Genomic DNA, 25,054 nt, shown 5'->3' on the forward strand with positions numbered 1-25,054 from the left:
ATTTAATCTACCTCTTACAAGTGCTTGCTTTCATAAAATTGTCTACAGAAGTGATCTTAAAACCTTATTTATACAGCACGGTAACAGGCCCTTCCATCCCAATGAGTCTACGCTGCCCAATTATACCCGTACGTCTTTGGAATGTGGGAGGAAACTGGATCACCTGGAGGAAACCCAGGCAGACACAGGGAGAATGTACAAACTCCTTACAGACAGCGGCGGGAATTGAACCCCGATCGCTGGTGCTGTAATAGTGTTACGCTGACCGCTACGCTACCCTGCCACTTATGTAAGTTTGCGTATATGATTCATGTTCTTGCAAGATACGTATTAGATCAGTATGCTGTGCCTATAATTCATAAAAACAAGGCAGAAAATACTGGGGATACTCAGTAAATCAGGCAGCACCTGCGGAGAGAGAAACAGACATAACGTTTCAGGACAATGACCCTTCATCAATGATCTGAAATGTTACTCTGTTCCTCCACAGATGCTGCCTGACCAGCTTTTATTTCAGACTTCCAGGATCTGCGGTACTTTTTGCATTTTACATGCAATGTCTACTTACTAGCATAGTCTGCGAGGTTTTGGCATATTCCCCCACCACGGCAGGGCTGTGTGGAGTATTTGCAGGTCAATGAAGTTGAGACATCAGTTTGAATTTGCCCACCAGGGCATCTGTCAATGTGAAAACACCATAGGTGTGGGTTGGAGCACAGACTCCGGGCAGTTGCAAAGTGCAAAGCATACAGTGCAATACTCTTGCACTCCTGATGGATGGAATCCACACTCAGATGAGAATACTTGACTTCCCGACCAGTGCCTGATGGGACAAGGTGATATGTTTGGGTCAGGTCAGATTTATATTCTGCCAAAATATTTTGGTTCTGGTCAGGTTGGGATCGACTACACCAGATTGACTCAGTGTTTTATCCAGCTCAGGATGACTTGCTGAGTTTTACAGCATGTACTCCTGATCACTAAAAATGTGTGCAACACATAGAAAATAGAAGAGTACAGCACAGGAACAGATCGGCCCACAGTGACTGGGCCGAACACAGTGCTGGATTAAATTAATTCTCTTCTGCCTGTACACGATCATATCCCTCCATTCCCTGCATATTCATGTATCTCTTAACAGCCACTTAAACGGCACAGGATGCATCACGGCTTGGTACAGCAACTGCTCTGCCCAGGACCACAAGAAACTGCAGAGAGTTGTGGACACAACCCAGCATGTCACGGAGACCAGCCTCCCCTCCTTGGACTCTGTCTTTACCTCTCGCTGTCTTGGTGAAGCAGCTAGCATAATCAAAGACCCCACCCACCCAGGTCATCCTCTCTTCTCTCCTCTTCCATCAGGTAGAAGATATAGGAGCCGAAGGGCACGTACCACCAGGCTCAAGGACAGCTTCTACCCCACTGTGATAAGACTATTGAATGGTTCCCTTATACGATGAGATGGGACTTGTGACCTTGCACCTTATTGTGTACCTGCACTGCACTTTGTAGATGTGACACTTTGTACGTTGTTGTTTTTACCTGTACCACCTCAATGCACTCTGTACTAACTCAATGTAACTGCACTGTGTAATGAATTGACCTGTATGATCAGTATGCAAGACAAGTTTTTCACTGTACCTCGGTACAAGTGACAATAATAAACCAATCCCAATACAGGGTCCTGATGCAGGGTTTCAACCTGAAGTGTTGACAGTTCCTTTCCCCCCACAGATGCTGCTCGACCTGCTGAGTTCCTCCAGCAGATTGTTTGTTGCTCCAGATTCCAGTAACTGCAGTCTCTTGTGTGTCTCTCTCAAGTGCCATCATCCTGTCTGCTTCCACCATTTTCCCCAGCAGCCCATTCCAGGCACCCACCACTCTCTGTGTAATAAGAACTTGCCCTGCACATCTCCTTTAAACTCCCCCCCCCCCTCACTTTAAATGCGTGTCCTCCAGTAACTGACATTCCTACACTGGGACAAAGCAGGTCTTTATCTTTCAGTAGACAGATCCAGGTTGGATCTGATCAGTCTCTGAGGTGGGGTGGGATTCGGATCGGCTGTGTTTGGAGTCCTGATGAAAGGTCTTGACCCGAAATGACAACTGTCCATTTTCCTCTAAAGATGCTGCCTGACCCACTGAGTTTCTCCAGCACCTTTGTGTGCTGTTTCAGGGTTTTATTTTAAGACCCGGGCAGATCTCTGAACTAAAATCAACAACCAGTGTTACACAAATAAACATAATTCAAAGAGATGACACTCCTTTTCAGCTACTCAGAGACTGAAATATCATTCACACAACAAAAAAAAAACTCCACCTTTAATTTATGCATCAAAACTCCAACCCATCTCACGGCACAGCCAACAAATTAGCTTCAACCAGGAAATCAAAAGTGAAAGCAGAGACGGACGGAGTGAAGTGAAGAGGTGACACATGCTTATTGGACCTTTCATTGCCACCATGCATCAGGACATCGACGATGAAGTTGAGGTATCCATTTTGCTTTAAATTTTTGTGGTCTCATAGCAGAAATCGGTCAGCTGTAAACAAAGACTCTCAGCTGTTTTTAACTTGTGGCTTGTGCCAAAACTGGTTGGAACCATTAGGAACAACGTCAGGAAACATGAAATGCAGCAAAAAGTTGGAACTTTTTATTTCCTTCCCATTGTCAAACCTGCATTGTCCTTTCTCTGCAACTGTGACACGATATTCTGCATTCTGTTTTTCTTTTTACTACCTCGATGTACTTGTGTGTGGCATGATCTGTCTGAAATGCAAAACTAAGATATCTTTACTAGTCACATATACATCGAAACGCGCAGTGAAATGCATCTTTGCGTAGAATGTTCTGGAGGCAGACCACAAGTATCGCAACGTTTCCAGCGCCAACATAGCATGCCCACAACTTCCTAACCCATACGTCTTTGGAATATGGGAGGAAACCAGAGCACCCGGAGGAAACCCATGCAGACACAGGGAGAACGTACAAACTCCTTACAGACAGCGGCCGGAATTGAACCCGGGTCGCTGGCACTGTAATAGTGTTATGCTAACCACTACACTACCGTGCCTGCCCTAAAGCTTTTCACTGTATCTTGGTACACATGACAATAACTTACCAATTTCTAATTCCTGTTCCCCAGCCAGTCTCCCCCCCACCCTCCCCAACAAAGCAGTGAAGGTTAGTGGGTTGAGTGGAGCTAACAAAGGCTGGTTAGGTTTCTTTTAGGCAAGAATCTGGCATGAAGGAGAGTGGAGTCAGCCATCTGATTGAAGGTGATGCAGCTTGGAAGGCTTTTCTCAGCTCCTGTGGCCCCAAGGCTGTTCAGTGGCAATACTGGTTTTTCCCCTTCGCAGAGCTAAGGATATGAGTTAGAAGGAGGGGAGATTTGGAGAAACAGTCAATCATGGTTTGCGTGTGTGTGTGTGTGCGTGCGTGCGTGCGTGTGTGTGTGCGTGTGCGTGTGTGTGTGTGTGTGTGTGTGTGTGTGCACGCTTGCTTATAGAAGTTGCAAATAAAGACTGAAGAAATGCCTAATTAGCTGCAAGTTTATCTCCCAGGAACAGCCCGGTGGTTAAGTGGACGCCAAGCAGTGACTCAGAGTTTTCAACACTGAACATCTGGCCTGGGCTGTGAGGAGGAGATACAAGATGCTGGAACCTGGAGCAAGAAACAAACTGCTGCAGGGACTCAGCGGGTCAGGCAGTATCCGTAGGGGAGAGGAATTGTTGACATTTCAGGTTGAGACGCTGCATCAGGACTGAGAGTGGAGAGGGGAGACGGCCGGTATAGAGGAGAGGGGGAGTGGTGATTACTTATCACAGTCCAGCACTGGGAGCCCTTTGTGTTCCTGGTTATCTCCCTCCAGCAACTGTCTCTCACCTCCACCCCACTCCCTCCCCTACCTGGCTCCATCTGCCTGTCATCCTTCACCCCCTCCTCAGTCCACCAATCACCTACCGGCCCCTGTTCCACCCCTCCCTCTATACTGGCTACCTGCCCTCTCCACACTAGGTCCTGACGCATGGTCTCGGCCCGAAGCGTCGGCAATTCCTTTTCCCCCACATGGATGCAGCTTGACCCACTGAGTAACTCCAGCAGTTTGCTTTTGGCTATAATGTAAGCAGTTGGCCCATGCAGCGAGTTGGCTTGAGCGACCAACAGGCGCCACAATCCCTGGTTTCCCTCCTTTGGCAGTGGTAATTGGTTTATTATTGTCACAAGTACCGAGATACAGTGAAAAGCTTTTGTTTCTGCGCCATCCAGTCAGATCATTCCATACTTAAGTACATCGAGGAAGTGAAAAAGAATGCGAGACACAGAATAAAGTGTTACTGTTACAGAGGAAGTGCAGTGCAGGTAGACAATAAGGTGTAAGGGCCATGATGAGGTAGATTGGGAGATCAAGCATTCACCTTTAATATATGAAAGGTTTGTTCAAGAGTCTGATAACAATGGGACAGAAGCTGTCCTTGAGCCTGGTGGTACACATGCTCTCAAGCTTTTGTAACGTCTGCCCATCAATCCATGCCCTGGACTGTAGCTAGCTTCTCAGCAGTGACCTTCGACATAAAGAACACCTCTTGGACCAGGAACTGCAAAACTGCAATCTGTCAGCAGATATTTCTTCAAGGAAAGAACAAAACCAGAACTTTTAATTAAGACAGAAGAGACATGATGAAGGGTCTCAACCTGAAATGCCGACTTGTTTATTTCCCTCCATAGATGCAGCCTGACCTCCTGAGTTCCTCCAGCATTTTGTGTGTATAGCTCCAGGACTTTAATTAAAGAGATTTGAATCTTTAATTCAAATGCTTCCATCCCATGTCACTTTATAGCTACAAGATTTGACTAGTACTGACACTCTTGTAAGGTTAGAATTACACGTGAGCCATCCTGATTATCCAGGACCCTAACAAGACAAGATATCTTTATTAGTCACATGTACATCGAAATGCACAGTGAAATACATCTTTTGCGTAGAGTGTTCTGGGGGCAGCCCACAAGTGTCGCCACGCTTCTGGCGCCAACATAGCATGCCCACAACTTCCTCACCCGTACGTCTTTGGAATGTGGGAGGAAACCGGAGCACCCGGAGAAAATACAACTGACCCACTCTGAACATCTCTTTCCAGTTACAAGATGCTTGGTGCCACAAGAGGCTGCAGATGCTGGAATCTGGAGTAAAAAACAAGCTGCTGGAGGAACTCAGCGGGTCGAGCAGCATCTGTGGGGAGAAAGGGATTGTTGATGTTTTGGGATATGAAGGACCTGAAGCGTTGACAATTCCTTTCCTCCCACAGATATTGCAAGATACTTGATAGCGGTCTGCTGAACATTTGAGGACTTGTGGCACTCCTGCATTAGTGTTTGTTGTAGGCTGCCCTCTCCATGGTTGGCAGAGTTACAGACGTTCCAATGAATGGGATGCAGCAGATCCCACGACACCATTTGTGCAGCTGACGGAACCGCTGCCTCACAGCTCCAGTGACCTGATTCAATCCTGACCTACAGTGCCGTCTGTGTAGAGTTCGCATGTTCTCCCTGTGAACCTGTGGTCTTCGTCCAGGTGATCTGGCTTCCTCCCACATCCCAAAGGCGTGTCGTTGGTAGATTGTTGGTTGCTAGCGCCCAGATGAGTGGGAGAATCTAAGGGGGCAATTGATGGGAATGTGGGGAGAATAAAACGGGTTAGGGTGGGATTGGTGTAACAACGGGTGCTTAATATTTGGCTTGGATGATGGGCTGAAGGGCCTATTTCTGTGCTGTATCTCTGCATGACTTTAAGACTATAGAGGAAGGAAGCCGTATTGGTGTTGGTTTATTATTGTCACTTGTACCGAGGTACAGTGAAAAGTTTGTCTTACAAACCGATCGTACAGGTCAGTTCATTACACGGTGCAGTTATATTGAGTTAGTACAGAGTGCACTGATGTAGTACAGGTAAAAGCAATGACAGTACAGAGTAAAGTGTCACAGCTACAGAGAAAGTGCAGTGCAATACGGTTCAAGGTCACAACAAGGTAGATGGTGAGGTTATAGTCCATCTCATTGTATAAGGGTCAATAGTCTTATCACAGTGGGGTAGAAGCTGTCCTTAAGTCTGGTGGTACGTGCCCTTAGGCTCCTGTATCTTCTACCCGATGGGAGAGGAGAGAAGAGAGAATGTCCTGGGTGGGTGGGGTCTTTGATTCCCAGTGTTCTTGCTGTGTGGAAATTTGGTTGTATTTTTTGTCATTGCAAAAGTGACCATGTAACAGAAATAATGTATTGTGCACGAGAATGTGAGAAATGAAAGTAAGGGTGTCCTATTTTCAACTGCAAACCCTCCCCCCCAATATATCCTGGCCAGACACCACATATCAATTCAGCCATGTGAGAGAAGCAGAAGGTAAAAGTGTGACCCTGAATGGGAATCAATAACTATAAAGTTAATAGATAATCCAGTTTTTTGAGCCAGGATTTTGTTTTGCTGTCATGCTTTATTCCTCCCTCAAGACTTTATTGAAGGCAACATTTAAAAAAAACATCTTCACCCCTTTCCAGGTCACTCCCTGTCTGCCCTTCCCAATCTATTAGCCTGGCCTTCTCGCAGTGGCATTGCGTTAAAGTTTTGTTTGGAAGTTTCCAGAACTCAGTGACCTGACCAGCAGAGCCGTCCGAACTGTTTACCTTTCAAAAAAATAATGTCAATGCTTTCACAACAAGAATTGCTCACTCACCACCCTAGTAAACCAGACTGCACAACAGTACTCAGGCTAGGAGGTGATCGGTGGAGGTGACGAAGGCCTGCAGATAGGAACGTTAGCAACACATTACCCAGACAAAGGATTTAATTGGCCATTCAATGGTTCCACATTTCACCCTACAAATCCACTGCTCTCTGCTTCTCTGTTACCTAGACTAACTTGCTTTCTCTCTTTCTCGTTTCCGATGTACGGTCTTCAACCTGAAATGTTGACTGTTTCTCTTTCAACATTTCCTACTGAGTTTTTTCAGCATTTTCTGTTTTTATTTAAAATTTAACCCAAGTTTGCCATCGATTTTAATGCAATAATTGCAGCAAATAATCAATTCACATAAACTTCCAGCAACCACATTGGCTTTACAGAGCACCTTCAACGTCATAAATATTCCCAAAGTGCTTCACAAGCACATCTTCAGATAAAATTTGACACCGAGTTACTGAATGGGACATTAAGACTTGGTCGTAGGTAGGTTTGAATCAGTGTCTTAAAAGAGGAAAGAGAGGTAGAGAGGCCACGAGACAAAGGAAGGAAATTCCAGGGTTTAAAACATTGGGAGAACAAGGAATTGTTGCCCATGGAGTGATTAGTTACGGGATGAGCAGTCAGGCAGAATTGAGGAGCACAACGATCTCATGGGAACGTTGGAAATAGGAGCAGAACATTCAGCCCCTCTACCCTCCTCTGTCATTCAATGCGATCCTGGCTTCTTGCCCATGGTCTGAAAACTCTTGTCTTGGTTTTGAATTCCACCTGGTATTGGTATTGGTATTGGTTTATTATTGTCACTTGTACCGAGGTACAGTGAAAAACTTATCTTGCATACCGATCGTACAGGTCAATTCATTACACAGTGCAGTTACATTGGGTTAGTACAGAGTGCATTGATGTAGTACAGGTAAAAGCAATAACAGTACAGAGTAAAGTGTCACAGCTACAGAGAAAGTGCAGTGCAATAAGGTGTAAGGACACAATAAGGTAGATCGTGAGGTCATAGTCCATCTCATTGTATAAGGGAACCGTTCAATAGTCTTATCACAGTGGGGTAGAAGCTGTCCTTGAGCCTGGTGGTACGTGCCCTCAGGCTCCTGTATCTTCTACCTGATGGGAGAGGAGAGAAGAGAGAATGACCCGGGTGGGTGGGGTCTTTGATTATGCCGGCTGCTACAGCAAGACAACGAGAGGTCCTCATCCAGGTCCCATTTATCAGTGCATTGGGTGTTTTCTTCTGTGCCAATTCTCTCCGAGTCCAAGGAGGGGAGGCTGGTGGCCGTGACACGCTAGGCTGTGTCCACGACTCTCTGCAGTTTCTTGCAGTCCTGGACAGGGCAGTTGCCGTACCAAGCCGTGATGCATCCAGGAAGGCAACTCTCTGCAACTCTCTGAGTGGAGAATTCCTTGTGACCCTTTGATCAAAAGAATTCCTCCTTATCTCTGTGTTAAGTGGATGACATGATACAGGAGCTGATGGACCTTGTGCTGGTTACAGAGAAACACTTTCCCTAGACTACACTTACACTCGTCTTTCCACCATCTACTCCAGTAATGAGTTCCTTGGTCATTATCAGAGAGGGTGTGAACTTTGTGGAGCAGGACATATTCAATTGCCAGTCTATACAAATGTAGCTCAGGTGGAGTGTTAAAGCTGGATGTGCCTCAGGGAAAGACAGGGAATGCTTAGGAAAACTGGCACTCACAACACTGAGGCAGACTTGGCTTTTCAGCCTAATCCCATTTCTGATACAATTTCAAGGCCAAAGACCCAAACCACATGCTTTATCCTCCCAGGGGTTGTGACCTTTAATAGGAACTTGAGGGGCAACTTTTTTACACAGAGTTGTATGTACGTTGAACGAGCTGCCACAGGAAGTGGTTGAGGCAGGTACAATAACAACATTTAAAAGATACTCAGACAGGGACATGGATAGGAAAGGTCTAGGAGGTTACGGGGCAAAAATTGGGAAATGGGACTAGCTTGGATGGGCACCTTGGTCGGCACGGACCAATTGGGCCGAAGGACCTGTTTCTGTGCTGTGTGACTCCAAATGCAGTTTTGTGTACCAGGCCTGTTTTGGCCATGGAGGCAACTTGCTAGCCTCAGGACCACCCCAAGCAGCTGACACAGATCCCTGAGTCTGAAGCTCTTTGTTCCTTCAGGAAGCTCACACAAACTCCATTCTCGAGGTGAGAGTTCACCAAAATATATATATAAAAAAACTGCAGATGCTGCAGATCAACAGAAAATGCTGGAAACACTCAGTAGCTCAGGCAGCATCTTTGGAAAGAATCAGAATCAGATTTATTATCACTGACTTATGTGAAATTTATTGGTTTACGGCAGCAGTGCAGTGCAAAGCCAGTGTGGAGGGACAGAAGGATCTTGGGGTCCACGTCCATAGATCCCTCAAGGTTGCCACGCAGGTCGATAGGGTTGTTAAGAAGGTGTATGGAGTGTTGGCCTTCATTAGTCGGGGTATTGAGTTCAAGAGCTGCGAGGTAATCTTGCAGTTCTACAGAAACTCTGGTCAGACCACACTTGGAGTATTGTGTTCAGTTCTGGTCGCCTCATTATAGGAAGCTTTAGAGAGGGTTCAGAGGAGATTTACCAGGATGCTGCCTGGATTGGAGAGCATATTTTATGAGGATAGATTGAGTGAGCTCGGGCTTTTCTCTTTGGAGGAAGGAGTTTGAGAGGTGACTTGATAGAGGTGTACAAGATGATAAGAGGCATAGATCGAGTGGACAGTCAGAGACTTTTTCCCAGGGTGAAAATGGCTAACGCGAGGGGCATAATTTGGAGGAAGGTATAGGGGGGATGTCAGGGGTGAGTTTTTTTACACAGAGTGGCGGGTGCGTGGAACGCACTGCCGGCGGAGGTTGTGGGGGCAGATACATTAGGGACATTTAAGAGACTCTTAGCCACATGAATGATAGAGAAATGGAGGGCTATGTGGGAGGGAAGGGTTAGATAGATCTTAGAACAAGATAAAATGTCAGTGCACCATTGTGGGTCGAAGGGCCTGTACTGTGCTGTTATGTTCTATAAGATCACCATAAATTACAAAAATAAATAAATAGTGCAAAAAATAAAGGAATAACGAGGCCGTGTTCATGGGTTCATGGACCATTCAGAAATCTGATGGCGGAGGGGAAGAAGCTGTTTCTGGAACGTTGAATGTGGGTCTTCAGGCTCCTGTAGCTCCTCCCCTATGGTGGTAAAGTTTCAGGTCTGAGACAGTTCTGCAATGTGAAATGTTAACTCTTCTCATCTCTGCACAGACGTTGCCTCAGCTGCTGAGAGGAAATTTCACTTCCTTTTTTTAATTAGCCTGTAGCTTTATAGCTTACAGCACATCACATGCTCATTCAGGCCCCATTTAATAGTGCATTGGGTGTTTTCTTCTGTGCCACTTCTCTCAGACTCAACAGGGGTTAGCACAATGCAGAGCATTGGTCTGTGACTCCAGTAATTTCTGCACAGGTGAACCCTTTATTACAAGGAGGGGGTTTGTGTTCCCAGAAAACCACCGATCACGATTTTCTGTAATGCCAAGCTTCCTGAAGCAACAGGGAGCTTCAGACTCAGAGAACTGTGTCAGCTGCCTGGAATGGTCCTGACGCCAGGAGGCTGAGTTACCAATTACATTGGCCTCCATGGGCAAAGCAGCCCTGGTACACATAAGGGGCTGCATTTGAGGTCACAACTCCCAGATCCCAGGGAGGACAAAGCATCATATGGGTATTGGGCCTTTAAATTGGACCTCTTTAAGATCATCCCTCATCCTCTGGCGCTCCAAGGAAAAACGTCCTAGCTTGTCCAACTTCTTCCTATAATGCAGTCCCCCAAGTCCTGGAAACATGCTTGCACTCTTTCTAGTTTCCTGAACTTGGAGTATTGTGTTCAGTTTTGGTTCCCCTGCTATAGAAAAGACCATAGGCTATAGCAGATCTATGAGATCTATAGCAGGGCAACCAAAACTGAACACAATACTCCAAGTGCCGCCTCACCAGTGTCTTCTACAACTGCAACACAACATCCCAACTTCTGTACTCGAAGCTCTGACTGTTGAAGGCCAGCATGCTAGAAGCCTTCTTCACTGCCCTGTCTACCTGTGACTCCACTTTCAGGGAACTATGTACCTGAACTCCAAGGGGCCTCTGTCCTGCAACACTCCCCAGGGCCCTACCATTCACTGTGAAGATCCTACCTTGATTTCGCTTTCCAAAATGCAACACCATGCACTTAGTTGAATTAAACTTCATTTGCCATTCCTCAGCCCACTTACCCAGCAGATCAAGATTCCTCTGTAATTTTTGATAACACTATTCAGCTGCAAACTTACTAACCATAAATTGGTGCTTGAAGTAGAGAAAGACAAAGTATAAAACTGTGAAATGTCACAATTTCCTGATCTTCTTGATAGACGGAGAAGAGTACCAGGAGGCTCCGGGAACTGTTTCATACAAAGGAGATCCCTGTGGCCACAGCTGAATCCCTGATGAGAAGGTATAACAATGACTATGACCTGGTGGCTCAAGATATCATTCGGCTGAAGGAACAAGATGAAGGTGGGTTTGCAACCACGGTGTGATCTGTTTTTCAGTGGCTTGGCCTATGGTCCAGAGAGATCTGGTGCACACCCTGATCTCATATTTGGAATTGGGATTGGCTTTGTGAGCCCTTTACCCAAGATGGATGTGACATCTCTTCCTGACCTCAGCCCACAGTGTTGGGCTTGGGAGAGTTAGGTCAAGGGAAAGTGGGGCTCACCTATTGTACCTCTGGGGAGAGTTGGTGGGTGCGCTTGGTTTGATGAAACTCAACATCCAAGGTTCAGTTGGTTGAGTTACTGGAGTCGTAGGGCAAAGCCCTGCATAGTGACAACCCCTGTTGAGAGGAAGAGCACATAAGGAATCACAAGGTGACCTTTTTTCAAGCACTGACCAAACTCTCAATGTGTGTTATGTTTCCCAATGTTATAATAAAGACCTCTGAATTCTACTTCTTGTAAAAGTGATCCCAGCCACATGTCAGACAGAAGTGTGGATTTTGACCATTAACTAGTGGACTTGGTTACAAGTTCATGTTTACATCATTCTTCATCCTCTGTGTGTGAAGTCAGGCAATGCAGTAGTTATCCAAAGTGTTATTAGCAACCGGGTCCAATTGACAATGTTCCATATAAAAGAATTGGAGATCACACAAAAGGTTAACTGTTCATAACCTCATTATCTCTTGTCTGCTCCCACACTACGGAGTTGCCCAGTTCTCTGGAATTGAACCCCAGTGGAGTCCAAAGTGTCCAAGTATTGACCGTTGCCATCAAGAACCTTAATCTCCTCCCAACAACATTGCTTGTGTTGAGGTGAGCTCATTGTCACTACAATTCACTACACAACCAGGAGCTGACAGACCAGTTAATGTGATCAGGGAGTAGCCAATTGACTTAGAATTTGCTCATTCAATTGACCAGAACAGCTGAGACAAACAGAATTCTGATAACTTTCTCACTTTCTCATACAGGTATTGATGGCAACAATCCTGAAGTTTCGGTAAGGACATACATTGTCAAACATTCTTGTGCTTTTAATAGTTCATTTGTTCAATAAATTGGAAGACTCCAACTCAAAGAGGCAAGCAGCAGAGTAAAATGAGGGATCCGCATGTTTTTGGTTGCCAGAGTTACCAAGTAGTCTCCATCTTGGGCTCCCTACTTGTACTGGCCTGGGAGTCAGTGTCGAAGAAGTTTTTGATGGTTGTTTCCTGGGGAGAGAGAGCTGTCCTTTGAGGAACGACGGAAGCCACAATCATGAGAGCTTAGAGGAATGGGGCCAGGGGTGGGGACTGATTGAGAGATACAAAGTTCTGAGTGGGACAGAATGCAGAAGGCTGGAAGACCTCAGCAGGTCGAGCAGCATCTGTGGAGGCAAAAGGTGTAAGTCAGCGTTTTGGGTCGAGACCCTGCATCGAGACTGAGAGGGGAACAGGAAAGATTGACGGAATATTGCAGTGCCGGGGGCAGGGGTGCAGTGGGAGGGAGGCTGGTAGGTGGTTTTAGGAATCGGATGGGAGACGATGATGGGCAGATGTAATTAGATGGGGGAGGGAGAAGAAACAGAGAGGTCGCAAAGTTATACTGCACAGAAACTGGCCTTTCAAGGACAAGTCTAAGATCCACAAACTGGACATCCAACTCATCCAATGCCAAGTAAGGTGCCTACCTGAGCTAGTGCCATTTGCCTGCATTTGCCCATATCTCTCTAAACCTTTCCTATCCGTGTACCTGTCCAAGTGTCTTTTAAACTTTGTAATTGTACCTGCCTCTACCACTTCCTCTGGCAGCTCGTTCCATATACCCACCACCCTCTGTGTTAGAAACTTGCCCCTGAGGTCCCCTTTAAATCTTTCCCCTCTCACCTTAATGTTTTAGACTCCCCTACCCTGGGGAAAAGACTGCGACCATCCACTTTATCTATGCCCCTCATGATTTTTTATTCCTCCCGTAAGGTCACCCCTCAGCTTCCTCTGCTCCAGGGGAAAAGCCCCAGCCTACACAGCCTCTTGTTATTACTCAACCCCTCCAATCCCAGTAACATCCCCGTGAATCTTTTTTGCGCCCTTTCCTGCTTAATCACCTCCTTCCTATTGTTAGGTGAACTTCTCCCTTTGTTCACACTCTCTTGTCCCTCCCCCAACCTGATTCCATCTGCCTATCAATTCATCCCCACCTGGTTCCACCAATCACCTGCCAGCCCCTGTCCCACACCCCTACCTCACCTGGTTCCATCAGGGTATCCGGGGACTGAGTGGGAAGGTTGATATGACTTGTGATTATCCAGGGTCTTATTGAATGGCAGAGAAGGTGCAAGCAGTGTAGTGGTTAGCGTAACGCTATTACAGCGCCAGCGACCCGGGTTCAATTCCGGCCGCTGTCTGTAAGGAGTTTGTACGTTCTCCCCGTGTCTGTGTGGGTTTCCTCTGGGTGCTCTGGTTTCCTTCCACATTTCAAAAATGTACAGTTAGGAAGTTGTGGGCATGCTATGTTGGTGCCAGAAGCGTGGCGACACTTGTGGGCTGCCCCCAGAACACTCTACGCAAAAGATGCATTTCACTGTGTGTTTCCATGTACGTGTGACTGATAAAGATATCTTATCATACCTTATCTTAAATTAGAGAAAATATGAGAGTACAGGCAAATGATTATGCTAATCTTAAACAAAGAAACCATTCTTCCAAGGAAAGTCTAAGATGCATAAACAGGACATTCTTCCATCTAAATGTAACACTGGTTATAAAATGGAATACCACATCCATTTTTGGTCACTTTCTGTTGGAGAGGGATGTGAAAGGAGGGATCTAAAGACGTTGCAGGAAAAAGTACTGGCCTAGCTTCAGGAAAATGGGATGTTCATTTGGAGAATCTGAGGAAGTTCTCATTAGACAGAAGGTTGAGAAGAGATTTGATGGAGACAAGATGGTGACTGGTTAAGGAGGGAAATAGAGGGAGGTTGTTCCCTTTGGAGGACAGTTCAAGGGCCAGTGCACAGATTTAATGTTAGGGGGAGTGTGAGGGAAAGTTTTTTGCTCTGTGGTTATGATCTGGCTGTCAGGATCAAAGTCAAAATCGAGTTTATTGTCAAATGCACAAGTACATGTATGGACAGGTGCAATGAAAAACTTACTTGCAGCAGCATCACAGGCACATAGCATTGGATAAGCAGCATTCACAAGAAAATATACACAATTATACACAACTTTTGCAGGGAAGAACACAATTAGAACAAAATAACAACAGTCCATTGTAGTGCAAGTGATCGGAGTGGTGATAGTGTCGCGAGGAAGTGATTAGGGTTGAGTAGTTTGGTCACAAGGTGAATGGTTGAAGGGAAGTAGCTGTTGACGGTGAAAACAGAAAACATCCGTGCCTTTGAAAAGGAATTAGTGAGGCACCTGAGATGGATAAGTCGGAACTATAGGAATGAGGGAAGGAATGAGGTTGAGATTGCTGTACTGGAAGGGGGCAGAGACTCAACAGGCCTTTTTCTTGCTGTAATAATTCTCTTAGATGGTACTTTGTTTGTCTATTATTCCCCCCACCCCCGTTCCCCCAACGCACCGTTCCCAGAGTGTCCAGTGTCCAGTGATGAAACCAGTAAACTCCCATTGGTTTCCACCTCGCTGCTTTGCAAAGATAAACTTCAATGAGTGTCATTCACCTTGGTTGAGGCTTAATTTACATACAAAACCAGAAAAACCTCTAATCTGCTCTGCAATTCTAATGAAGTCATGATTGGTTCTATCTTTGGCCTCATTTCCTTTCCTGCACAAGTCTCATAATAGTTTATTTCAAATCCAGCTCGGGCTTGAACATACTCAATGGAGCAACGTCCACTCTCCGAGGCAGAGAAAGAAGAAACAAAATTTGTCCCCATTTCAGTCTTAAGTGGCCAACCCCTTATCTTAAGGGCTCCAGAATGGCCATGAAGGGGATTTTCTCAGCATCTCCCTGTCAAGTTCCACATCTTATAGTATCCAACAAACTCTTATTCTTCTAATCTCCACTGATTACAGACCTATTTCAAATAGCCAGAACTCATTCCAGGATTTAAGTTCATAAACCCACTCCATTTCCTCCAAGGCAAGAACATTCTTCCTTAATCAATGGCACTCCGGGTATAGTTCCACCAAAGCCCCTGTCCTCAGCTCGGATTTATGAAGTCATAGATTCAAACCTTTTTCTGGCCACCTGAGTAGATGATCAAAGGGTAATATTCTATGGCAGGAGCATGTGTAGTCAGAATAGCAATCTTTCAGATGAGCCATTACTTTAACAACCCCTCACCACCCACCCACCCCCATCCTCCGTCTACTCTCTCCGGTGCCCTGGGCCTGTTTCAAAGATGAGTTCTCCTCGATCCTGGCCAACGCTTATTTGTCAACTAGACCCACTTCATACATCAATTAAAGATATATAAGATAGTTATTAGTCACATGTACATCAAAACACGCAGTGAAATGTGTTTACTGAGAATATGCTGGGGGCAGCCCGCAAGTGTCGCCACGCTTCCGGCGCCAATAAAGCATGCCCACAACTCCTAACCCGTACGTCTTTGAAATGTGGGAGGAAACCGGAGCACCCGGAGGAAACCCACACAGACGTGGGGAGAACGTACAAACTCCTTACAGACAGCGGCGGAATTGAACCCGTGTCGCTGGTGCTGTAATAGTGTTATGCTAACCACTACACTACTGTGTAGACCTACTGTCTGTGTTCCTCAGTTCTGGTATTGCTTGTCAGAGAGTTGCACAGCATGGAAACAGACCCTTTGGCCCAACTCATCCGTGCCAACCAAGATGTCTATCTGAGCTAGTCCTATTTGCCTGTGTTTGGCCCATATCCCTCTTGGCCTTTGCTATGCATACACCTGTCTAAATGTGAAATCATGCTGTATCAGATGGCAGCTGCATCTCTGAAAGTCACCAGAATGAGCTTGTTCCATTGCCAGCTTCATACACTTACTGTATCTTTTTCTTCACAGGACGAAGATGATGAAGATCATGACATACAGGTAACATAATCCCTCAGATTAGATTCTGAGCACTGGGAGGATATTTATTCTGTGGATTCAGGAGAAAGTGATAGGGTTGGGGGCTGTACACATTTTGTTGATTCTTTAAATTGTTAATTGTGTATATCGTAAGCAGAGTTTACTGTGAAGTTAACAAACTGGTTGGATAGCACTCATAGGAGAGTGTGCGAATTCCATACAGACAGCACCTGAGGTCAGGATTGAACCTGAGTCTTTGGCGTTGTGAGGCCATAGCTCGATTAGGTGCCGCCCCCAAGCTCCAGTTAATTGTTTAATGAAGTCAAACTCTGCATTATGTCCCTGATGCCTCCTCTATTTTTGCAGTGTGATTGTGTTCATTTACTGTTTTCAACCAGGACATTGCAGAACGTTTACGGAATCTTCCACTGACAGAGGAGAACCTGAATATGTTTAACTTGGCGAGAAGAAATGAGATTCCCCGAGAGCAAAGGCAGTTTGCATGCTCGGTTTGTGACAGGGATTGGTGGCGGGAGGTGCCTGAGAGAAAGCAGGTAAAGCCGCAATAAATTGCAAGGAAGTTGATATGGGTTACTCCGAGCATAAAAACATTTTGATGTTGATTTCTTGTTAAGACTATGACCAATTTGTTTCTCTTCTTTATAGGTTGAGATTGGCAGTGTGTGGCTAGTTTCTGGAATTCACTGATATAAAGACTAGTGGAGGCAGACAAATTATGGCCTTCACAATGAAGCTGCATCAGTACTTCCAAGGGAAAGAAAGTTGCAGGAGAGGCAGGGGAATGGGACTGGCTAGATTGTTCTTGCATAGAACTGGCATGGATATAAAGGGCTGAATGGCCTCTTTTTGCACTGTATGATTGGGCCCTGTAGTCCACTCCATTATAAACAGAGCAGAAATCCAGTGGAATTCCCAATCAGGAATGAAGATCCAGGTTTCACTAGGATTTCAGGCCACTTATTGAAAAATACCGTTTTCAGGGTGAAAGTGAGTGAGCTTGCGGAGCTGGGTCCCAATCCTCACAGACCTGCAGGTTGTGCCGTCCCCAAATCCAACCCAGTTTGGCCCTTGGAGACACGAGAGACTGCGGATGCTGGTATCTGGAGCAACCAGCAATTTGCTAGAGGAACTCAATGGGTCGAACAGCATCTGTGGGGGGAGGAGAAATCGTTGACGTTTCTGCCCTCAGAGATACTGCAACAGGGAGCTGGCAAGTGTTCTGCAGGACCTCTGGCACAGGACGGAGTGGCTTGAGGGGCAAGAGTAATTGTTGATAGAAAATCAGAGTGGAAATCTTTGGTATTGATATTGGTATTGGTATTGGTTTATTATTGTCACTTGTACCGAGGTACAGTGAAAAACTTGTCTTGCATACCAATCGTACAGGTCAATTCATTACACAGTGCAGTTACATTGGGTTAGTACAGAGTGCATTGATGTAGTACAGGTAAAAACAATAACAGTACAGAGTAAAGTGTCACAACTACAGAGAAAGTGCAGTGCAATAAGGTGCAAGGTCACAGCAAGGTAGATTGTGAGGTCATAGTCCATCTCATCGTATAAGGGAATCGTTCAATAGTCTTTGCTTGTGATACCTCTCCGCAGACCAGCAGAGGCTGGGGATCTTGGCTTCAGGCTTCTCTGCTATCAGTTCAATGGGGTCAACGACCTTGCTGACTACTGACTGTACAAAATGCACAGGACTTAGCTTATGGAATGAGGCTCTAGACCTGGGGAAAGTGTAAGGTGTTACATTTTGGTTGGATGAATAGAAAAATAAAACAACTTCTCTGAACAGTGAGGGGTTGTTAAACTGAAAATGCTGGAAATACTCAGCAGGTCAGGCAGCTTCCGTGGAGAGGGAAGTAGAATTAACATTTTAGGTTGATGACCCTTCAACAGAACTGGGAAGACTTGGGGATAAAGTTAGATGCTTTTAAATGCAAGGAGGTCATCGTGCACTGCTTGATGAGATGCAGAAGGTGAACACGGGGGAAGGAGTAATCAGGAACAAGAGCAACGTTGGCTTTTGTTGCAAGAGGGTTACAACGCAAGAGGAAGATTATAAAGGTTTTCACCAAGACCTCATTTGCTACACCATGCAATGTTTTAGTCCTAGAAATTCAGCTGCAGTGTTTTATCTTGTGTCAGAACAACATTAGACAGCATTAGTAATCTCCCTCATGGTACATAGCATGTCAGGAGTGCGATGGAACACTTTCCACTTGCCTGTGGACTCATCGTTATGAGATACGGCCCACTACGGTGGTATCATCTCCCAACCTGTAGATGGATTTAGAGCAGAATCTGGCCACACAGTCGTGAGCGTATAGAGAGTAGAGTTGGGGGATGAGGACTCAGCCTTGTGGGGCACCAATGTTGAGAATAATCGTGCTGGAGGTGTTGCTGCCTATCCTCACTGATTGCCGTCTGTTGGTAAGGGAGTCAAGGATCCAGTTACAAAGGGAGGCGTTGAGTCCCAGATCTCAGAGTTTGGTGATGACAATGTTCATGTTTATGTTTCTCTTTTGTTCAGTGGGTTTAATTGTGAGCTGGGTTTGGACATTACACAGAGTCTCTCCACAGGTCTCAAGGTGCCGCCGGTGCAAACGAAGCTTTATGCCAGTGCCAAGAGGTCAGGAGTGGGGTTTCGCTGAGTATCAGTGCCCCAACTGCAACCATTCTTTCAAGTAAGAGCTAATGTTTTGTACACCTCACCCAAAATGTGTGTCTGTCCTCAATTCTACCAACCTACATAGAATTATGCATAATATCCAGCAGAGAAACTGGCCCAACCAGTTGATGTCAGTGTTTATGTCCCACTTGAACCTCTTCCTATCTTTCCTCAGCCACCCATTAACCCTTTTCACTCATTTCCTTGTCCAGCTTCCCGTTAAGTGTATCTACATTGTCCATTGCAAAAATTCCCTGTGGGAGTAGGTTCCACATTCTCACTGCTCTTTGGGGAAAGAAGTCCTTCTGAATTTATTTAATGGGCATTTTACATTGATGATCTCTAATCACCTCTGGCCCGCAGTTGGAAACATCCTCTCTTTATCCACTCGATAAAAACCTTTCATAATTTGCAAACTCCACAGACAGGAGTGAACCTGGGTTGCTGGAATTATGCGTCAGCAGCTCTACAGCTGCGCCACTGTATTTCACCTGGAGATTCCACTCAATTGTGGAAGCGGACAATCCTAAACTGAGTTAGCACCAGATCTGAGTCGAATGGATCTCAATACCGGGGGGGGTGGGGGGGGGTTAGGGTTCGTGGTTGAACACTGGCAGATCCTCATGAGGCTCATGGGCAGGTGATTGACTGCCTCCCCTTGATTATCAGCTAATGTTGGTGACGGAGGGACTCTTTCACATTTTCAGAGGATTTGGTCAGATGGGCCTTCCTGCCCCATGCTACAGATGTCGCAGCATTGTTCTACCCATCCACATCATTCCACGTCTCCGGGACCAGAGGATACCTGGTATTGGTAATGGTATTGGAGTCAACAGGCGGGATTCACACGGCTGCTGTGCTGAAGACTGTTACAATAGACAAGGTAACGGACCCTGATTTCTTTGGGATTTCCAATGGCATAGTGTTTAAGAGGTCTAGACTAGTGGTCTGGAGATTTGTTCAAAGCCCACCATAGTAGCTCCAGAAATTAAACCAAGAATTAAATCTAGTATGAAACTATTATTGTAAAAATCCATTTGCTGTCCTTAAGAGGTCTGGCCCTAAGTCACTACCCTCTCAAATGTCCTAGAAAGCCCTTCACTTCGACAGTTAAGGGGATGGACAATGAATGCTGGTCTTTCTGGTGGGGATGAACAAATGCTGGTCTTTCTGGTGGGGATGGGTGATAAATGCTGGTCTTTAGGTGGGGATGGACAATAAATGCTGGTCTTGCCAGCAGTACCACCATTATGTGAATCAATTCCAAAAAGTGTTCAGGCTTACTTTCTTTGGATTCATTCATATGATGCTCTTTGGACTGAGTAATGGAGCCTGTGCACATGCAATAGCTTTTAACCTACTTACAACCTACTAAACCCATTCCCTCTACCACCAAGAAGGACAAGATAGGAACACCACCACCTGAAGGTTCCCCTCCAATACGCGGACTATCCTGAGTTGGGAATATATCGCCAAGCCTTCATCTCTGCTGGTCTAAATCCTAACCATGCCAAATAGCACTCTGGGAGTGCCTTCACCTGCAGGTTCAAGAAACTGGCTCATCATTACCTTCTCAAGGGCAGTTGTAAATAGACAAGAACATTTGGCCTTGCCACATCCTAAAAAATAAATGTAAAGAATTTTCTCTGGTCTTGATCGTGACAAGCAGTCATTCTTCTCAACCTACTTGGAGTCTGCAATCTTCCACCCCTCCCCTAATGCCTTCCCTTCCCTCCACAGTATCTCCATAGCCATGTGTCCTTCCAAACCCGTATCTTAACCGGACTCGCCTCCCTTCTGCGTGCATTCCTGTTGATTAACATTGGCTCCAATGAGGCTTCACTCTTAAAACATTTCCAGTGAATATGCCAGAAATCTAAAATAAAAACAGGAAATGCTGGAAATACTCAGCAAGTCAGGCCGTGAGTGGGGGAAGATAAACAGAGTTAACATTTCAGGTTGCCAATCCTTCATCAGAAGAGGTCCGACGAAGATCTTTGTCCTGAAACATTAACTCAAAAATCCTATGGCTTACTTCCTTGTACCTTCATGGACACATCCCCCTCCCCAACACCACCTTCACAAACTTTTTCCACACTTCTTCCTTCATTGTCCCTCCACCAAACCTTCATCTTCAAATTTTAATTGTAAGATGTATCATCACCTGTTGTGGCCTAAACTCTGGGCTTCTCTTCCTCCAGATCTCTGGGCTGATAATTTACTTGCACAATTCCACAAAATGATGTGGAGTGGATCAATTCTACTCATTCTTCTGGGGGTGTTAGCAACCTGTTGCTAACATCAATGCTTCTTTTTGAATGAGATTATTGTGATCACTGTCACAGTTTTCCCAGCATCGAACCCAACCAAGTCACATCCAATGTAGCACTGCGGAGAGGTTTGTCTTACTGGGGCTCTTCAACGATGTCGGTCTCAAACGCCAAGTTTTATCAGTGTGGTTTGTTCAGAGGCAGTGGCTTTTAAAGGGATGGTCACAAACAACTGGGATACACAGCCAGACTGCTGCACCACACTCTGTAGGCTGGTAGCTGGCTCCAAGCTCTGCTTGCACTAAGGACTGAACCTTTCTTGTGACTTGAATGTCTTTCTTGCAAGCCAGATACTGGTCATTTGTGAAGACCTAACGCTCTTGATGAATGGCATTAACCTCCATCAGAGGACTGAAACTGGGCCTCGATAGGGGAAGAAATGAATTCTCTCTGGTGCTATTTCTCCCTGGCATTGCCATCATCTGGCACAGAGATCACTTGTAATTGATATAAGTGGTTTATTATTGTCACATATACTGTTTTTGTTTGCATGCCATCGATTCGTGTACATCAAAGTAGTACAAAAGGAAAAACAGTGATAGAATGCAGAATATAGTGCTACAGTTACAGAGAAAGTGCAGTGCAGCTAGTCTAATAAGGTGCGAGGGTCATGATGAGGTAGATTGAGAGATCAGCAGTTCTTTATTGTACAAGAGGTCCATTCTAGAGTCTTATAACAGCAGGATAGAAGCTGTCCTCGAGCCTGGTGGTGCGGTTTTCAAACTTGTGATGAATGAGAGGTCCATTCAAGAATCTTATAACAGCGGGGCAGAAGCTGTCCTTGAACCTGGTGGTATTTGTTCTCAAGCATTTGTATCTTCTGCCTGATGGAAAGGAGGAGGATGGAGAATAACCGGGGTGGGAGGGGTCCTTGCTTATGTTGGCTGCTTTCCTGAGGCAGTGGGAAGTGTAGACATAGTGGGAAGTGTAGACAGAGGTGAAAGGGAGGAGCAGGTGAAAGTGAGGTTCTCCTGGTTCAGCACCAGTGACCGTGAACTCTTCCTGGTCATCCACTGGAGCCAGTCTGACAGGCCAGACGTTATCCAGGCACTGCACACCTGTAACTGGATGTATCTAAGCCGATTTTAAGGATTCAGATCAATGATGAGAAGGAACACTTCAACAGTATAAGGTTACAAAATACTAACTTTATTAAGATGTAGTTAAGTAGAGAAAAGGATTAATAAAGCACTTAATAAAACAATGTCACTCAGAATATTGATAAAGCAACGAGTCTCACACCCTTCTGCCTGTTGGGGGACTCTGTAGAGATGACTGACGGCTGTCTCGGAGAAGTCCTGGCACTGTGCATAATCCTGGTCCAAGGAGAAGTCCAAGGAGTAGTAAAAAAACTCCCCCTTTATACGTTAAAACTACACTAAGATAAACAATTTCTCATGACAATCTCTTGTGCCATATCAGCAAGTTCGGGAAAATAAAGAGAAAAAAAACTGCATGTACCAGTTTAACCTGTTTATTGCTGGATATCATTACAGTTTTCACTTTATTCCCATTACACCACCCAATAACACTGTGGGCACATCATCCTGTCATGGACTGCAGTGGTCCAATAAGACAGCCCAGAAGCTCCTTCTCAAGGGCAATGAGGATGGATGCCAAGCTTTGACCACAGCCAGAGAAACCACTACACCCTAGGAAGAGAATTATCTTCCTATTGCAAGCCTATAGATGGAATCCTGCCACCCACCTCAAACAAATTAATCATATGTTACTGCAGTTGAGATAGAAAGATTTCATTCCAACTATTTTACTGGAGAAACAAAGGACTGCAGATGCTGGAATCTAGATGAAAAACACGATGATGCTGGAGGAACTCAGCAGGCCAGGCAGCATCCGTGGAGAAAGGCAGGCGGTCAACGTTTCAGGTCAGGACACTTCTTCAGGACTGAAGATAGGAAAAGGGGAAGCCCAGTATGTAGGAGGGAAAAGCAGAGCAGTGATAGGTGGACAGAAGAGGGGAGGCGGGGTGGGCACAGGGTGGTGATAGGTAGATGCAGGTAAGAGATAGTGATGGGCAGGTGTGGGGGAGGAGGGGAGAGCAGATCCACCGGGGGACGGGTCAAAGGGAAGGAGAGAGAGGGAAAGAAAAGCTAGAAAAATGGAGGATAGCAATGGAAAGAAGAGAAGAAGCGTGGTGGGGGGGAGTTGTGGAGAAGGGGGGTGGGAATTACCTGAAGTGGGAGAATTCAACGTTCATGCCTATTTTCCTGGATGTCCATCCAGAGGATGTGGACAAGCAGGTTGCTTTGCCTTGTATTTGTTTTAACAGTCAGTACTCCATATTCACCAAGATTCTCCTGTCTCTCCTAGAGCCCCATGTTCCTGGCACGCACTGCGTCCATCCCCAGACACGGAGAGCTCGCGGCCTACCCAAGATCCTGCTTCCCTGCCCCCACCACGAGTCCACCGGCTCCACAGTGGCCAGCTGCATCAGCCAGGGTTCCATAATGGAGTGTGACATCGAGGAGATCATCCTGGAGGATCTGACTGCAAACCCGAGGAGGAACCGGGATGAATGAATTGCAAGAGCTGGAACTGGCACAGACCCGTGCTTCAGTAGAATTCTCGACGCTTTTAATCTGGAGGAAACATTGACATAGACCAGACCGCTGCTCTGGAGCATAGCTGCTTTGAAAGAGAGGGAACATAGTGCAATGTTTATATTTGTTCACACAAGGCTAACTGGAGAGGGGAAGCTTGGTATTTTCCTTCATTAAAACCACTCTTCAAGCTCTGTACATTTCCTGAAATCATTTCAGTAAAACAGTCTACAAAATGATATATGCTTTCACAATCTTTCTTTCTTTTCACATCTTAAAAAATTAATTAAAAAAACCCTTCAGACATCAGCAAATCAGAAGACATCAATGTAGGAAAGTTGAATGGATTAGAACATAGAACAGTACAGCACAGGAAGAGGCCCTTCAGCCCACCATGTCTCTGCTGACCATTCTGCCTACTTAAACTAATCCCATCTGCCTGCTCATGGTCTGTGTCCTTCCATTCCCTGCCTCTTCATGTGTCTTTTCTAAATGCCTCGTAAAAGTTGCTGTTGTATCTGCTCTACCACCTCCCCTTGCAGCCCGTTCGAGGTGCCTACCATCCTCCACGTAAAAACAACTTACCTCACAAAACTCCTTTAAACTTGTTCCCTCTCACGTTAAACCTACGCCCTCTAGTATTCAACATAATGTCAGTAATATGAGTAATGACCGCCTTGTTTGTCGAGATAGTGTCTGACTCTTTGAGAATTAATTGTGGAGTTGTGGTCTTCAGAGCTCACAGACTGAGCCCAAGTAGCAAACAAAGATGAGGGTTGCAAGTGGCACCCCGGTTAGCATGTTGCCTCGCAGCTCTAGGGACTCGGGCTACACCCTGTCCTCGCTTACTATCAGCACAAAGTTTGCGCATTCTCTCCTTCAAGCTGTGGTTTCCTCTGAATGCTCCAGTTTTCTCCCACATCCCAAAGACGTGTGGGTTGGTAGATTAATTGGCCGCTGTAAATTGACCCTAGTATGTGGGTGAATGGTAGAGTCGGGGGCGGAGGGGGGTGGTGTTGGTGGGAATGTGGGGAGAATTAGTGTAAGTAAGAGCTTGATGGTTGGCACAGACTCAGTGGGCTGAAGGACCTGTTTCCACGCTCTACGTCACCTGAATATTGAGGGAATAGAAATCCTTTCTGGTCAATAGATCTGGTTTATTAATGGGC

At 45.7% G+C, this 25,054-nt stretch overlaps 1 protein-coding gene across 1 annotated transcript; it reads left to right on the top strand.

Moving 5' to 3' along the window:
- Positions 1–2,395: 2,395 nt before the first annotated feature.
- On the top strand, positions 2,396–24,124 carry LOC127584982 (shiftless antiviral inhibitor of ribosomal frameshifting protein homolog). The gene is made up of 8 exons (XM_052042069.1): positions 2,396–2,493; positions 11,175–11,319; positions 12,275–12,303; positions 16,291–16,320; positions 16,698–16,853; positions 18,907–19,010; positions 19,702–19,877; positions 23,656–24,124. Exons 1-8 carry the CDS (start codon positions 2,437–2,439, stop codon positions 23,862–23,864), a joined length of 906 nt encoding a protein of 301 aa, XP_051898029.1. The 5' UTR covers positions 2,396–2,436; the 3' UTR covers positions 23,865–24,124.
- The last annotated feature ends 930 nt before the right edge of the window (positions 24,125–25,054 follow it).

This window comes from Pristis pectinata, chromosome 31 (assembly GCF_009764475.1).
Source record: "Pristis pectinata isolate sPriPec2 chromosome 31, sPriPec2.1.pri, whole genome shotgun sequence".
Taxonomy (NCBI): Eukaryota; Metazoa; Chordata; class Chondrichthyes; order Rhinopristiformes; family Pristidae; genus Pristis; species Pristis pectinata.

Bases quoted from the DNA above. Each gene is read 5' to 3' on its own strand.
- LOC127584982 (XM_052042069.1), top strand. From the start codon at position 2,437: ATGCTTATTGGACCTTTCATTGCCACCATGCATCAGGACATCGACGAT. The intron at 16,321-16,697 runs GTAACATAATCC...GTTTTCAACCAG, and splicing joins ATGAAGATCATGACATACAG to GACATTGCAGAACGTTTACG. The intron at 19,878-23,655 runs GTAACGGACCCT...TGTCTCTCCTAG, and splicing joins AGACTGTTACAATAGACAAG to AGCCCCATGTTCCTGGCACG.